Source organism: Peromyscus maniculatus, chromosome 23 (assembly GCF_049852395.1).
Source record: "Peromyscus maniculatus bairdii isolate BWxNUB_F1_BW_parent chromosome 23, HU_Pman_BW_mat_3.1, whole genome shotgun sequence".
Lineage (NCBI taxonomy): Eukaryota > Metazoa > Chordata > Mammalia > Rodentia > Cricetidae > Peromyscus > Peromyscus maniculatus.
Window position 1 is genome coordinate 45,484,828 of NC_134874.1, and position 17,218 is coordinate 45,502,045.

Here is a 17,218-nt window from a genome sequence, read left to right on the forward strand (position 1 = left end):
GTGGGAGATGAGGATGTGGGGAAGGCTGCTGCAGGAGAACTAGTAACGTGGCTGAATAACACAAGCCCTAACCATGCAGCAGTCCTGCCAGGTTCAAGCACTGCTCCTACTGAGAAGTATGAAATAACCTGCTAAGGGCAGGCTCTGGCCTCTCCTGCCGGTTGAAGGGAAAGGCTGCACCACAGGAGGGGTGATGGAAGGGGATGGAAGAGCCAGAGGCACTGGTTCATGACAACCCCCCGTGGGGAACAATGCGGGGTCCTGGGTCTGGTGGCATCCCCGGGAAAGATGAAGCTGTCTTCAGATCTTGTTCCCGTGAAGGATGAACTGTGAGATAAGTTTCACAGAGGACTGAGCTCAGACAACCACACTCACCACAAAGTGTGCTCTCCCTTTCAATATGCGCACCCCGCAGCCTTTGAAAATCAGGAGGGAACAGAGGGCAGGCCGTGTTTGGGTTTCCAATCTGGGCTGATTATGGGGTGTCGGGAGTGTAGGTTTTCTGGGCAAGCAAAGAAATAAATGGCTAAGCTGACTCTTGACTCTGTCCCCACCCCCTCCCACAGGGTACCAGATTGCCTACCGCCTGGCCAGCGGCAGTCCCCACACCTTCACCACTGTGGAGGTGGGTGCCACAGTGCGGCAGTTCACAGCCACAGAGCTGGCCCCAGAATCTGCATACATCTTCAGATTGTCTGCTAAGACAAGACAGGGCTGGGGCGAGCCCCTGGAGGCCACAGTCATCACCACTGAGAAGAGAGGTAAGATCCCAGACCCAAATCTGACTGTGGATGGCAGGGCACACAGCTGTTTTGTCAGCCCCTCTGATCCTCACAGCGCCCAGAAGCCTGGGCCAGATGTGAAGCTAGGCAGATTGTCTTATTTTTTTAAGTGGGGTGTGTGTGTGTGTGTGTGTGTGTGTGTGTGTGTGTGTGTGTGTGTGTGTTCAGACATATGCATGTATATGTGCAGGTACTCATGCCTGCACATATATGTGGAGGCTAGCAGTCAAGTGTCTTCCTTCAACACCGTGTGTTTTGAGACAGTTTCTCATTGACTCCAGAGCTGGCTGTTTTGGCTAGGCTGGCTGGCCAGCAAGCTCCAGGGGATTCACCTGTCTTTGCATGCTCAACTCTGCAATTAAAAACATGGGCCATGGTGTCTGGCTTTTTGCAGGTGCTGGGGATCAGAACTCGTGTCCTCACGCATGCTCTACAGGCACTGTTCATGCTGAGCCATGCCCCCAGCTCGGAGCTAGGCATATTGTCAAAGTGTCTTCATGACACCACTGTTAGCCACCTGCCCACTGTCTCAGTCAGGTGTTATTATAGAGGCCGGAGGCAGGAAGTGCAGCTCGGAGAGGCTAGCCCAGGGCAGCACCGAGCTTTGTCTACAGCAGTGGTTTTCAACCTTCCTAATGCTGTGACCCATTAGTATAGTTCCTCGGAGTATGGCGATGCCCACCATGAATTTTTTGTTGTTGTTGCTACTTCATCACTGCAATTTTGCTGCTGTTATGAATCATAATGTAAATATCTGATAGGCAGGATATCTGATATGAGATCCCGAGGTTGAGAACCGCTTTTCTAGAACCTTCCACTGCAGCCCAAAGGGCCTCTCTCAGAACCCATGCCTCCAGGCACAGGGGCTCTGGTGATACCTTTCCTGAGGAGACAAACCAACCGTGACCAACAGGGCACAACCGACACACTAAAAGAAGGGCTCCACCAAAATTCAGCTTCGAGAACCAGTGAGTTTACTGAGTCTGTCTGCAGCGCCCAAGTGGTAGGGATTTGCTTACATACACGTGGGTGACCTCCAATACAGTTGCATCACCACCAAGTGATGACCTCATGGGGTCTCCCTTTCAGTCAACCTTCAACTTCCTGTATAATATAGTATCTATCTCCTAGGATCACTTGCAGCTAGCTAGGTGGAGGTCAGGATAGCATAATGGCTGGGATCCCAGGTGAAGGTCCTATGACCTTCCTATCCGCCATCTCCCAAGGAGTGCCAATAGTTCCATCATTATTACCATAGATTTATCTAATACCATCTTTATTCTGCTCAATTAGTTACTATGGTTACCAGTCCAAGATAATCTCTACTCTAAAATAGCAATGATATCATGTTATGCCCAGAAGAAAAAGTCATACAAGGAATGCTGCCCTCATAGCCAGACCCAGAGGTCTGGGGAACTAGGCCAGGAGGACTGGGAAACACCCGGAGCTCAAGGCTCAGGCCTGTGAGGCCTTGGGCAAACCCTTACCCTCTCTCTGCTATGGCACTGACTTGGGAGGCCTGTGCAGAGCAGTTAGCACAGTGCCGAGGACACCCAGGACAGGCTGTGGCTTTTCCTGTCATCAGCAGGGCTCCCAGGAACTGCTCTGGTGTGATGTAAGTGCTCAACAAATGTGAGTGAGTATCACAGCTGCATTTGTGATGACTTTTATCACAAGATCTAAAGCAGGCCATTTCAGGGATCAAGGAGTCGAACTCAGAGACTTAAATCTAACAGAGGGAGGGGCTGACACAGAGCTCACACCAGGCTCCAATCGCCTCCAGGTATCACTGCCTCTGTTCCCATCTCCAGCTCTCACCAAAGCCTCCTAAGATGGTTTCAGGGAAGAAACCAAGTCCTTGTCAGAGGAGAAGCCTGCTGGGTGGAGAACAGCGCCCCCTGAGGCCAACCATGCCCATCTTGTGCTGCCCCAGAGTGAGCACAAAGAAGGAAGTCAGGCCTCACCTCTCATACCAAGTCGGCAAGTTCCCAGCAGGCCCAGTGTCCATCAGCCTTCCCTGGACTGAGCCAGGATCCTCCCAATGACTGCAGCCTGGTCCAGCCACCTGACTGTAGGAGCCACCAGGCTGAGCACATCTCTTCTTCCAGGGTCTTCTCAGCTTCAAGCTGCCAGTCAGGCTATGTTAGCCTTTCATTGCTATAACAAAATACCCAGAAAAACAACTAAAGGAGGAAGTTTAGTTTTGGCTCATCGGTTCCTGTGTGCTCAAAATATGACTGTGGTGGCTGAGACTGTAGAGGGAGGGAGGAGCTTTTGTTTATAGGGTCTGGTCACTCCTGCAGGTTTAACCCTCACAGTAGGGGCTTGTCAGTTCTAGGGGTTGGGACAGCCTGATCTCTCTAGGATAAAGATAGTCTTAAAGCAGGCAGATACATCATCTAATGACAATGGCCTTGAACTCCAAATCCTCCTGCTTCTGTTTCTTACATGTTGGGACTACAGGTGTATGCCATTACACCTGGCTTTATGGGGCACAGGAGACCAAAGCCACCCAGGCCTCATTCATGCTAGACAAACACAACCACATCACATTTGGGGAGATGCTTGTCTTTCTCTTTCTGAAAGCTAACATCTTACCCATCCTTACAGATGTACATGTATTACTACTGAGTTCTCCCAAATACCAACTGCCCCTCAGATACATGTGCGGGGCTTCACTGGCACATCCCTTATTGCCTCCACAACTCTGCGAGTGGATGCTCTTACTGGGTCCTTTGGTGAAGATGTGCTTGAACTCGGAGTGGTGATGTGACCTTCAATGCCTGTGGCCCCTGGCTCAGGGGACCAGGATCTAAATGATGGGCACTGGGAGGGTGCTCCGGAGATTGGCAGCTGCATCCTAGTCCCCAGAATGCTTAGTAGTGTTTTCAAGAACTGGTGACATAGGTCTTTGCTAAGGGATCCACAGGCAGCCACCCTTGGCCCTTGCCTTCTTCCCTGGGTCATGCCCTCCTTACGTGTGTGATTGCATGCATACTTGTATGTGCATGTTCATATGTGTACTTGTGTGTGTATGTACCCACATGAAAACACATGCATAAACACCCTTCTGTGAGTGAACCAGTGTGGCCTGATCATGCCTGCTTGTTGCCTGGGGCACAGGGCCACCACTCCCTGCCCAGCCCCCAACCCCTTAGGTATGGAGAACCTTGACTTCCCACCAGACTCTAATGCAAGTCTTAGGGACAGGGAGCTCGCCATTTCCAGTGGCAATGTGTCCACAGAAGGCCTTAGAAACTGGCCAGGGAGCCCAGCTCTTTCCATCCTGCAGAAATCAGGCTTCCAGCCAGCGTGCACACTCACAGCCAGGACCACTGATTGAGCCAGATCGAAGCGCCTCTCACATCCCTGTCACTGCGGGGCCCACGATCGATGGCTACTTTATTACACGCCACACATTTTAATCAGAATCAATAATTGTCATGATAAACAATTAAACAATTATTTCTCCCTCTATGGTCCCTCTGTTGAAATCACTGGGGGACGGGAACACAGTGTCAGGCACATGGCACCCCATTCAAGGCCAAGGCTGGTCCCAGGCACCCTGCATTTTAATCCTGCAGAAACAATTAACAGCCCACAGGGACCCCCGCCTGCACTTGCCTCCCACCCTCCAGGAGCACTCAGTAGATTTCTCTCGTGTGTTAGACTCAGGTTAACTATAAAGAAAAAGAAATTAGGTTTTAAGGGTGAGATGAGCCCCCAAATCAGACAGCGTACAAAGGAGGCTTGAGTTGTTTAGTAGAGTGCTACAGCAAACATCAGCTGTCATTCAGAAGTACTTGCCCTTGCTGATAAGGGGCTGGGGCCTCTGGAGGCACACGTTTCTGGCTGGTTCTGCTATGTGAGCAAGCCCTGCTCCCCAGTCAGACCTGATCTGGTGCATCCAAAGTCAGCTGTAAGACAGCCTCCTCTCCCAAACCTAGGACTCGCTTGCTTTTCTTTCTTTGTGTGCACAGCAAGGGGAAGCACATGTGCATGTGTTCACATGAGTGGGACTGCATGTGTGGGTGCATATAGAAATCAGAGGTCCAGCCTTGGGTGTTGGCCTCAGGTACCAATCTACCGCTTTCCTCCTTTCTTCCTTCCTTCCTTCCTTCCTTCCTTCCTTCCTTCCTTCCTTCCTTCCTTCCTTCCTTCCTTCCCTCCCTCCCTCCCTCCCTCCTTTCTCTCTCTCTCTCTCTCTCTCTCTCTCTCTCTCTCTCTCTCTCTCTTTCTTTCTTTTTTATTGGTTTTTTTCAAGACCGGGTTTTTCTGTGTGACTGTAGACCAGGCTGGCCTGAGATTCACAGAGATCCACCTGCCTCTGCCTCCCGAGTGCTGGGGTTAAAGGTGTGCACCAACACCACTCAGTTCTATCCTGTTTCTTAAGACAGAATGTTTCAATGGGACCTGGAACTCTCCTATTAGGTGAGGCTGGCTGGCCAATAAGCCCTAGCTCTGTGCCTATCTCCACCTCCCTAGTACTGGAATTAAGAGCATGCACCCTTACAAACAGATTTTTATGTGGGACCTAGGGACTGAACTTGGGTTCTCAGCTTGTATGGTAACTGCTTCACCTGTAAGGCTAGACCAGCTCTCTAGCCTTGGGACTTTCTTTCTCTGTGCCTGTCCCACACAGCGCTTCCCACTGGGAGGCACCCAGGAGCAGCACAGAATGGTCTCTCATGAATCCCTGCTTTTCTCCTCCTCTGATTGCAGAGAGGCCAGCACCCCCCAGAGAGCTCCTGGTACCCCAGGCTGAAGTGACAGCCCGCAGCCTCCGGCTCCAGTGGGTCCCTGGCAGTGACGGGGCCTCCCCCATCCGGTACTTCACGGTGCAGGTGCGAGACCTGCCTGGTGGAGAGTGGCAAACCTACTCCTCATCCGTCAGCCACGAGGCCACAGCCTGTGCCGTCGAAAGGTACTGTGGGGTAGGGGGTAGCACTCAGTGTTGTCTTTCTGAACCTGGGATCTCAGTCACTTGTCTCCCTGCTATGAGGAAATGCCTGTTGGAAGTAGCTTAGGGGAGGAAGGATTGACTTTGGCTCACAGTTTGAGGTGGTCCATCATAGCAGTGACAGCATGGGGCAGGAACTTGAGGCATCTAGTCATGCTACATCCCATCAGGAAGCCACTCACATTCATTCTTCATTCCAGAACCCCATCCCCTGGAATGGTGCCACCCACACTCAGGGTGAATTTTAGGACCTCGATTAACATCCTCTCAATGATGCCCTGCGGGCATTTCCTGCGGCCTGACTCTAGGATGGTCCTAGAGTCTGTTAGTTGACAGTGTTAACCACCACACTGCGTTACCTCACTGACATGATGTTTAAGTAGTGTGTTTCTTCATGGCCTTTTCTTACACACTCAGGTTTGATGTGTTAAATGCCTCTCCTCCATCTCCCTGCTTCTCCCCCACCATGTCCCCCTACCTCTTCCTATCATATGTGTTCTGTTACCCTCCCTTCTGTCCACTCCAGAGTTTCCTTTTAGCCTCCCATGGACCCCTTTATAGTTTCCTGGCCTCTACCCATACTTGCTCCCACACAAATACACATGTATAAAAATATAGGAGCTAAGATCTGAGTATGACAGAGAACATGTTGAAATGCTAATAGAAAGGTAATTTTTTAATTAATAAAAAATGTAAAGATGTTGGAGAGAACAAGGCTCCTATTAACCCAAGGGCCACTACTCTGAGAGTCCCTACCATGACACCCCCCATCCGGCTCACTAAACAGGAGTCTGTAGGGCCAAGGAGGTGCCCCACTGAGAGCCGGCCCCTGTCTCTGTTGACACTTCCCACACCAGGAACCCAAAATCTTTAGGGCCCCTCCAGATGTGCTACAGGCTCAAGGACTTGGGAGGCAAGAAGAGCTGTGCCCCAGGACCCCCAAAGGTAGATGCTGGGACAGAAGCAGTGAGAGGGGGTGGGTGCTAGAAGTGAAGGCCAGAGAGACACCCCTTCTCATTGAGGTCAAATAGCCCACCCCTTTGTCTCGCCACAAGATAGAAAGAGCAGTCATGTTCTCCAAAGCCTTCCGAGTAACCACAGACATTGTGTTTGGTAAGGAGAAGCTCTATCTGCCTCGTGAGATCTAGTGGAGAGACAAAGCTTGACTGTGGAGACCTTGTGGCCGTGGCTGTCTGCTCAAGTGACTGTGGTCCAGAGCACAGCATGAAGATAGGATGAGAGCTCGTGAGAGCCTGTGTGGCAACTGAGGCTGTGGGACTGTTGATGGGGATATTAGACATAATAATGGTAAGATGGTGATACACCGCAGTGGGTAGTCCAGAAAGGAAGCTGACTCTTGCTTCTCTTCAGAAAGTGCAGCAGGTGCCTTAGGGAAAAGGGCTTTGAGGTGGAAGGAATAACATTAGATGGAAACAGTGCCATATGTGGAGATCTGGACATGATGGCGCCCAAAAGGGAAGGAGAGGCTTCCTTGAAGCCTGAAGATGAGCTTAAGAAAGATGGTGGCAGCGCACACCTTTAATCCCAGCACTCGGAAGGCAGAGCCAGGTGGATCTCTGTGAGTTCAAGGCCAGCCTGGGCTACAAAGTGAGTTCCAGGACAGCCACCAAAACTACACAGAGAAACCCTGTCTCAAAAAACCAAGAAAGAAAGGAAGGAAGGAAGGAAGGAAAGAAGGAAGGAAGGAAGGAAGGAAGGAAGGAAGGAAGGAAGGAAGGAAGGAAGGAAGGAAGGAAGGAAGGAAGGAAGATGTGTGTGTATATGTGTGTGTGTGTGTGTGTGTGTGTGTGTGTGTGTGTGTGTGTGTGTGTGTAGAGAAAGAGCGGGAAAGAATACAGCCTGGTAAGGGATAGCAGGGGGAGGGTGCAAACAGACTCTTTAGAGAGCAGCCTTCATGGGGGCTGGCAGGAAGTTTCATATCATATGATCGGGTTCAACAAAACCTGTGACAAAGCATGGCGGATCCAGGCATTGGTTAGGGTCCTAGACTGGGGGCACGGCACAGAAAGGATTTAATGCTCCAGACCATAGAAAGCCTCAGAGCGCTGAGTTTAACTGCCTGGGGTGTAGGATCTAGCCTTTTCAGAGTGATCACTGCATTTGAGGTGTGGGCCTGGGTTCTAACAGAGGGGCTCCAGTTTCCCCGGACTCAGCCTCAGGGGTGGCCTTGAAAAGGGGATTCAGACAGGATGGGGTAGTGGCTCAGTGGGGTTTAATTAGAACAAGAAAGGAAGCAGGAATTTATTCTTAGGACCAAGCAGAGCAGCGCCAGCCCTCTTGTCCTAGCATGGGCTCCATATCTCTCTTTCTGTTCTCCCCTTCTCTGTGACTTCCCCGGGCTGGGGAATTCCAGGAAAGAGTCAGGCTTGTCATGGAAGCATGCTTTAGCCAGAATTCAGTCTATTATAAGTAAGCGTATAAAATCCAGAAATATATATGCACAGGGGTTTAAATGCCCTTGAAGTTGCAAGGCTCCCTAGGAGAAAGGGCAGCAGTACTGTACACATGCTGGCCAGGGAAGTGAGTCTCCCAGGAGCTGCTTTGACCCGACTATTTTCTTTGCTTGCTGTTTGGGAGCCCTGAGCTGGCCCGTCTGGAGTCAACCACCACTGCTGTCTTTACATCCTGTTTCAGAGTCCTGAGCAGGCCAACCTATTTTTATGTCCTATTTTTGGGGGGCTCTGTTGGTCAGACTCTCCAGGAGTTAGCGCCTGCCTAATAGGACCAGTCACTACCCTAACAGAGTAGCCTCCCAGAGAAATGGAATACCTAAAAGAAAGGAGGTGACACAGAGGCTTTAGAAAGGGACAGAGGCCAGGGACTGCAGAAGGGCTATGTACTGGAATTAGGGCTCCCCTCTTCCGTGGAGCACCCACTACCACGGGCACAGGGCAGCCAGTCAGAAAGCATTGTGTCCAGAGGGAAGGAATGACCACATAAAAAGCAGTTGACAAACAAGTTTGCTGGCCCCTGGTCCCTGTGAATCTTCATTTCTTCCTCTGTAGAACTGTAACAGTGCTGACGTGCAAGTCCAGGTGCATTGGCTGGGGTATTACACATGGGTTCCAAGGTCTTTGTTCTTCATGATGCAAATAACAAATGTGTGTGTGTGTGTGTGTGTGTGTGTGTGTGTGTGTGTGTGTGTGTGTGTGTGTCCTATTTGAGATGCAACCCAGCACCTTGTGCATGCTTTGCTATCTATTAATTAGCCCCTCTCTGGGGGATTTCAGACAGGTGCTCTACCACTGAGCCACACCCAGCCCCTCTCTGGGGGATTCTAGGCAGGTGCTCTACCACTGAGCCACACCCCAGCCCCTCACTGGGGGATTCTAGGCAGGTGTTCTACCACTGAGCCATGGCCCCAGCCCCTCACTGGGGGATTCTAGGCAAGCACTGTGCCACTCAGCTACACCCTGCCTCCTTTTTACTTTTTGAGACAGAATCCCACAGATGGTCCAGGCTCCCCTTTAACTTAAGTTACTCTGTAGCCCAGTGTTCTAGTTTGGTTTCTGTTGCAAGGATAAAATACTGACTAGAACAGACTTGTGGAGGGAAAGGTTCACTTTAGCTTACAGGTTACAGCCTATCATCAAGGGAAGTCAGGGCTGGACCTCAAGGAAGAAACCAGGAGGCAGGAACAATGGAGGAACAGTGCTTACTGGTTAGCTTCCCTGACTTGCTTAGCTACCTTTCTTCAGGCCCACTTGCCCAGAGAAGGTACCGGCCACAGTGGACTGGACCCTCCTACATCAAGTAGCAACAAGAAAATGCCCTATTCCATGTTCACAGGCCAGTACGATGGAGACAGTGCCTCCGTTAGGCTCTCTCTTTCCAGGTATGTTTGGGTTTGACAATAATTATTCCAGGGACAAGCCTTGACATTTGATCCTCCTGCCTCAGCATCTTGAGTAGATCCAAAATGTACAACATTAGGCCTAGCAGTATACTTAAAAGGTAGTTTCAATACCTTATAGATAACTAGGTAAAAGCAGCGATGGACTTTCCAGAATGTTCAGGATCCATGCAACTTACATCCTAATGAAAATGAACCAATGAATATGCAGGTCTGCTTGTATTTCTAAGACCCAGAATTTAGCCCTGAAGGAGGGACCCTGAGCTGCAGGCTGTGTCTTGTCCACCCCCGCAACTCTTAACAAAAGACTTTGGCAGTGGAGATAAAACATACATGTGGGTACCCGCAGGACTGGCACAGACTGGGTGGTGTGGACCCGGCACCTGGTTAGCAGAGCAGCAGGTGTAAATAGCTTCGAAAGGGCCCTGCGCTGTGAAGTTGGAATCTTGGATACTTCGGAGTAAGAGCTGAGGTAACAGTGTTATCTCGAAATTGTGCCGTAAGCCTGTGCACTGTCCGAGTTTGGAAGGTGAGGTGTACGGAATGTACAGAGGGCCAGTGGGAGTTGCCCGCAGTGTGGAGGAACTTCATCTCGCCCAGAGAGTCAGGGAAAGACAACCTTCCAGAAGAGCATTTATTCATTGTCTGCTGTGTGCCAAGATCGTTAGATCCCTGATGGTGATTCAATGTTCACAAATGATCTCAGGGGCTCTGATCTCCATTTTCACAGGTGAACAAAATGAGATCGTAAAAACCAAACAACTCACCCTGGCTGGTAATGACAGAGCTAAATTTGAATTCTGCTTGGCCAGCTCCACAGTGGAGGGTTAGGTTGTCCTGGAAGAGTAGAGAAGGGTGTGGGGGAATTTGATGGACAGATCTTTCTTTCCTTTATCAGAGAGGCCTTGAGATTGGCCTGGATGCAGGATGGACCCCGGCAGGATGGAGGTATGGGCTGGGACTGAGGCAAGAGGATTGGGGGGAGGGGGCAGCTATGGTCAGAGGCAAGATCTGAAGGAGTGGGCGGGGCCAGAGGCATTTGCACATAGGACGGTAGTGAAGTTAGCTTAGAGCCAGGGTTCGCTCCCTGGACACCCTGTGTTTAACCTGCCTGTCTACTCCAGGCATCCTTGGTGAATGAAGTCCCAGTAGATTCTGGCATATATACACTCAGACCCATACACATACACATAATATTAAAAGTAAATAAATCTTTGGACTGAAGAGATGGCCCCGTGGTTAAGAACACTTACTGCTCTTGCAGAAGACCCAGGTTCAGTTCCCAGCACCCACATCAGGTGGTTCTCAACTGCCTGTAATTCTAGTTCTCGGGGATCTGACATCCTCTTCTGGTTTCCATGGCACCTGAATGCACATGGTATACATAAACTCACGCAGATGCACACACATATACATTAGATAGATAGATAGATAGATAGATAGATAGATAGATAGATAGATAGATAAAAAGAACCTTCTCTGGCCAAAGTCTGTGGGTATAAACACAAATATTTAGGAGACACTTGGAGAGTATGACTATTTAGGAAAAGACAATAGTCTATTCTCTCCTAGGGCCTAGGACCTCCTCAGCTATGGGCTTTTGAACAGGATTGTATTATCAGGCATGGAACTCCCCCTTGTGGAGCAGACCTCCAATTTAGCCAGAGAGTGGTTAGTTACCCCCATAACAGTCAGCCACTATTGTACAGTGGGCACATCTTGCCGGGCAGGCCAGTATTGCACCATGTGACATGTGTCCTCTTCTTCTGCCTTCCCAAGAGGATTTGGAACATCATTGTCACCATAATGTATTCTTTAGCAAAGTGTTAGGAACATCTCCAGGTGCCTAGCATAGTTCTTCAGGCTAGAGTGGCAGGATCCCCTCAGGCCACCCTGGTCCCTGTCTTTAGGGGTGTACAGCGACAATGTGGCCATGATAAAGAAGACACAGGAGGGCCAAGGATGTGGCTCAGTTGGCGGAGTGCTTGCCTAGCATGCACAGAGCTCTGGGTTCATCCCCAGCACCACATAGATGAGGTGGCAAGTGCCTGCAATCCCAGTTTTTGAGAGATGGAGACAGGAGGATCAGGAAATCACAGCCCTCTTCAGGTGCATAGTAAATTCATAGCCAGTCTTAGCTACAGACTCAAAAGAAAAGGAAAAAAACAAGAAAGGAAAGGAACAGGACAATAGGACATCCGGGACAGTTATCATGTGATAAACACTTTCTTTAGCTTTTTAAGATAAAATAATAATGATAACAGCTGTGCATGTATGTGGGGGTGTGTGTGTGCACATGTGTATATAGATACAATCACACATAGGTTAGATGAGGATGACAGCTGTCACTCTCTATCTTATTCCATTGAGATGGGGTGTATTACTCAACCTGGAGCTAGTCTAGCAAGGAGTAAGCCTCCCCACCCCCCATCCCTGGCAATCATCCTGTCTCCAACCTCTCCTTGCCCCCAGCACTGGGGTCTCTCACACACACACACACACACACACACACACACACACACACACACACAGCCATAAGCCATGTGGTATTAGGGATTTGAACTCAGGTCCTCTCCGTGCTTACACAGCAACCACTTACCCACTGAGCCATCACCCCAGCCCCATTCCAGCCCTTTAAGTGAGCACTTACTACAGACTTTCCCAAGGGCCTCATCTGATGTGATTCTTGGGACAGCTTCTTGATGTCTGTCTATTAGCAGCCCAGATGAGGAAGTGTCCTCAAAGTGGCCTGTCCAAGCATGGCTGGGACTCAGGAACCAGACGGTATACTCAGAGCCCATGTTTTTAGGAACCCCATTCTGCCTTCAACACTGGGAAGAAGTGGGTAGTTAACTCCAGTGTGGGCTGCTCGGCATGTGAGGCTGGGAAATGACAGGGGACATGCAGGCATTTATCCCTGAGACTAGACACAGTAGCTTCTGGGAAGCCCGGAGCAGGTGGACGGGTTTGTTTGAGCTAAACAAAAGCTGTCCTCAGAAACCACAGCAAAGATCATTCTAGGCAGTGGCCTTCAGGGGACTTTTCAGTTAAGCTGAGTTAAACCAACCAAGACCAGATTCTCCTGTTGCTGCTGGTGAGGCCAGGCCTGTGGTGTTTTCAGTATTGACAAGGCCAGACTGTTCCCAGGGCTTTTAGTCATGCATCCCTTCAGGCTTTAGAGAAAAGCTATCATCCACTGTATCCAGAGGAAAAGGAGCACACAAGTGCTGGTCGGGGAGTCTATGTAAAAACACAGTTCTCTCCTCAAGAGGTAGGAGAATTTATTCTGGAGTCAAATACAAGTGACCATAGTCTAGAAATACAGATCCAGGCTACCCCAAATGCCATGTTCTGGTGTGGTAACCGGTTCATGGAGTTTTTACAGTAACAACAAAGAAAGTCCTAAGTCAGGGTGATTGAGAATACACTGGTAGAAACCACAGGTAGGCGGGTTACAGCAGAGCAGGGGGATCTCTGTGCAGCTTCAGGTGCTGTCTGGGGACATTCTTAGCCAGAGGTCCCCTTGTACCTTCTGAAAGGCTTTGCCTAAAAGTCCCACGGATGTTAGAGCAGACACAGAGGTGGGTATAAATGGCTGTTTAGAGGGCTAATGGGAGCCAAAGATAGCTCGCTCCCTATACGCAACATTCTAGAAATTCTAATCAGCCAAGCAGCCATGTAGCCTGGCTTTTCTTTTCTTTTTCTTTCTTTCTCTGCCCCCCACCCCACCTCCCACTCCCTGGGAACTGAAACTGATTATGGGTTTTCTAAAGAATAGAGCCCATCTTGGAAGCCACCATTTCCCTGCTGTCCCATTTCCTGCCTGTGAAGTGGTCCCCTGATGATCCTGCCTGAGGACTTGTCCTCAGTGCAAGCTGAACCGGGCATGCTCGCCCTTGGTGTAGCATGGGCTCAGTACCAGAAGGGAGAAGGCTCCTATGGTCATGCCTGGCTGGGGTGGAGCAGAGACATTGGTGAATTCAAGGAGGTTGGCAGCTTTGCTATGTGATATGTGAGAGCTGGAAGACAGACCTTATCAGTTCTCCCCTAGAGCCCCACTGTGGGCTCTACCCCTCCATCCTTGGGCTAGGCAAGCATAATTTTACTGTGTAGCATCTTATTAAAGAGGAATCGAATGTCCTCTGGACAAGATTTTCTCACTGATGTCTCCCTGGTGAAACCATCTCTCCCTGGACATCATGGCAGTCTAGGGGGCCCTGAAAGGCCCTAGTATATCTATATAGTATAGCTATATCCAGGGAATGGGGGTTCCGTCTCTCCTGGTGGCAGGTGACCCAAATTCTCACGTTCCAGGCCAGGAGAAACATCTGTCTACCCTCTTCCCACCATGATTTGCTACTCATTACAGAGACAAGAAGTCACTGGTATCTTTCCATTGCAGGCTGAGGCCTTTCACCTCCTACAAGCTACGCCTGAAGGCCACCAATGACATTGGGGACAGTGACTTCAGTGCAGAAACAGAGGCCGTGACCACCCTGCAAGATGGTGAGCAAAAGCCAGCCCCGTGCAACCACTCCCCACTGCTCTGCTGAGACCGGAGGACACCTTCCTCCCAGAAAGAGACCCTGCTCCAGTCTTGAGCAGAGAGGAGAGGTCACCAGGGAGGGTGACAAGCAGCACAAGTCCATTAGTAACTGACAGCCTGGGGTGTTCCTACACACCCCGTGCTCATAAATCAAGGTCCCCCGGAGAGCTTCCAGATGGAATGGAACTCCCTCTGATTGGCTTCCCAAACCTTCCTCCAACAGAAATTGAATAATTAATGGGGGTCGTTAAAAATAAATGTCGGCAGGGAAGCTGGGTCCAAGCAGTTTCAGGACCCCCCCCCCCCCCGCCCCCAAGCACCAGGTGGTTTCTTCACCCATTTCTGACCTCAGAGGCACTGGGCCTGAAGATACACTGTCATCTGGGTGACCTGCTCCAGGGTGTTTGGGGGGGTGGGGGCGGGCAAGTGAAGTTGGGAGACGGCTCTAACAGACACAGCCATCACCTGACAAGTGCCATGGGAGGAGATGGATACTGAGCAACTCCCAGCTCAGCCTCAAAGCCCAGGCACTTAGTTCAGCCACCAGGGCTTTGCGGTAACTCCCAGAAAGCTCTGTCTCTTCCATTTAACGCTCCAGTGAGATGGTTTCCAAATGGGCCAGGTCCCGGCTGCCTCGCCCTGTGACCCCACATCATGTGTCTTTCCCCCATCCTGACCTCACCCTCCGCCCCCCCCATGCAGATGCTTTTCAGAGCCTAGAAGTTTAACTTCTACCACACAAAGTTTCAGGGCACCGCAGGGACTAGCCCAGGGGTAGAAGTGAGCCCTGTTCAGCTTCCCAGCCATACTCAGATGTTGAAGTAAAAATAATACAACAAACACACAAAAGCCAGGTCTCACCTCAACAGGAATGGGAGATGCTTTACTTGGGGCCAACTATGGGTGATCATGGTCCAGGGGAACACGGATTCAGGTCACCCCCAATACTGCCATGCTCCAACATGTTAACAAATTCCACACGGTTTGTATAGTGGCAGGACAAAGGACATTTTAAATCAAGAACAATTTTGAATAGGTTGGTGGGAACACCAAGTAGGCAAATTACAGTAATCTCCACTTTAGACCTCAGATTTATCTGGTGATACTTTTTTAGCCTTTGAGTGGTGAAGCTAGGGGTCTGTTTGTCCATTCCAAAAGGACGTAAGTCACAAGGGGGTTAATTGCACATGGCGTTAGGCAGAAAGTGGCTATTTAGGGACTAAGATGGCCCAAGACAGCTCAACTCTCAACCTGCAATGTTCCACCTCTCCATGGTCACAGTCCTAATGGTCTCCTATCAGCCTTGAAGAATGGTTAATGTAGATGCAGCCCTCCCCCCACCCCCCAAGAATTTAAGTCAACACAGTATTTTGCTGCAAACCCAGCATCCCCACTGTGGCTAGGTCCACTGGTCTGGTACCTGGTGAGAGAGGCTCTAAGCTTCCCCGAATCCCTGAGAAATGGATCCTGTGCCTGTGTCTCCTGAAAGGTGATGAGAGCCTGATGCAGCTGTCTGGGCTCAGAAGCAGCAGAGCTCAGGGAGAAACTATGACCTTGTGCAGGAAGCTGGTTGGTCCAAGGTGCCTGGCAGGAGAGTTGGGAGACCACTCAGAAACAAAACCCTTCCATTCACTGCTAAGGATATGTGGAGGGAGAAAGTGTATCAATGAACTCACTTAAAAGTGAGGGCTTGCAGGCAGGACAGGTGGCTCAGTGAGTAGCGTCCTTGTTGCTCAAGCATGAGGACCTGAGTTCAAATCTTCAGGACCCAGGTAAAAAGCCCAGCAATGCTTGTAATCCCAGCTGGGGATCCCAGGGATTAGCTAACCAGCCAGTCTAGCCAAAGTGGGGAATCTTGATATTCAACAAGAGCCCCTCAAAACTAAGGTAGAAAATAGCAGAAAGATATCCAACTTTAACTTCCAGCCTCCACATGCTCCCTCAAAGACCAGCACGGGGCATAAACATGTACACACATGCAGAGAGCCTCCATACACAAACACACCAAAGGTGTGTGGAACAAGGGCGAAAAGTCAGCATCAAATAAAAATGGAAAAAAAAAAACCTCATTTTTATCTTGCATCAGACACAATGGAGAGAATATTTGCAATGGTATACTAATTCTTAGAAGAAAGAACCAGACACCCAGCAAGCTGCTGTCTTTGTTGAGTTATCTCTGACAAACAGGGAGCGCCGATCCTGACAGGCTCCCAGCGACCTCAGGGAATGGGCCATTTCAAAAAAGCTATTCAAGGAACTCTCCAGGCTCCCCAGGCCCCTTCTCAACCCTTTGATATTCAAATGCGGCTTTTGAGGCCCCTATCTCATCATCTTCCTTGTCTGAGACTTGCAATTTCCCTTTGTGGATGGATTTGCATTGTGTTTGTGGCCCTTTGTCTCCCTCCCTCTGTGAGGTGGAGATTGACTGGCTAGACCAACCCTAGCCTAGCTGGAGGAGAGGGGGCCTTTGATGACTGATTAACACTTCCTACTTCCTGTGCTAGGGATGGAGCCCCAGGCCTTGCAGGTGCTCACCTCAGCCCTTGCTCAAGGATTCTAGGCAGGTGCTCCTCCACTGAGCCACACCCCTAACCCCACACTGGAAGATTCTAGGCAGGTGCTCTACTACTGACCATGCCCCAGCCCCTCACTGGGGATTCTAGGCAGGTGCTCTACCACTGAGCCACACCCCAGCCCCTCACTGGAGGATTCTAGGCCTGTGCTCTACCACTGAGCCACACCCCAGCCCTGATTGCTGAATCTTGACTTATCACCTTCACACATTCCTGACATCCTTCTCTGATAAAGTAGTATTAAACTTTTGAGCTTGTAATCCTCTCCCTGTGCCTTCCAAGTCCCCAGGATCTCAAGCATGGTGGCGCCTGATTACACATTTATTTATTCATTCATTTATTTATTTATTTACTTGTTTGTTTGTTTGTTTATTCTTTTTAATGGCAGCTGTGAGAGCTTCAAGGCTTTGTATGTAGGCTCAGCACTCAGAACAGCAACTGTCTTGGGCAAGATGGTTTTTGTTGTTGTTTGCTTGTTTTTAG

The 17,218-nt window shown here is 50.1% G+C and overlaps 1 protein-coding gene across 2 annotated transcripts in view; it reads left to right on the forward strand.

Moving 5' to 3' along the window:
* Sdk1 (sidekick cell adhesion molecule 1) overlaps positions 1-17,218 on the forward strand; it is a 968,286-nt gene that overhangs the window by 868,902 nt on the left and 82,166 nt on the right. For both annotated transcript variants that reach the window (XM_006990740.4, XM_076560415.1), the window contains 3 exons: positions 567-761; positions 5,505-5,706; positions 14,019-14,122. In XM_006990740.4, the coding sequence (XP_006990802.2) occupies positions 567-761; positions 5,505-5,706; positions 14,019-14,122 (501 nt within the window). The remainder of the gene's footprint in view (positions 1-566; positions 762-5,504; positions 5,707-14,018; positions 14,123-17,218) is intronic.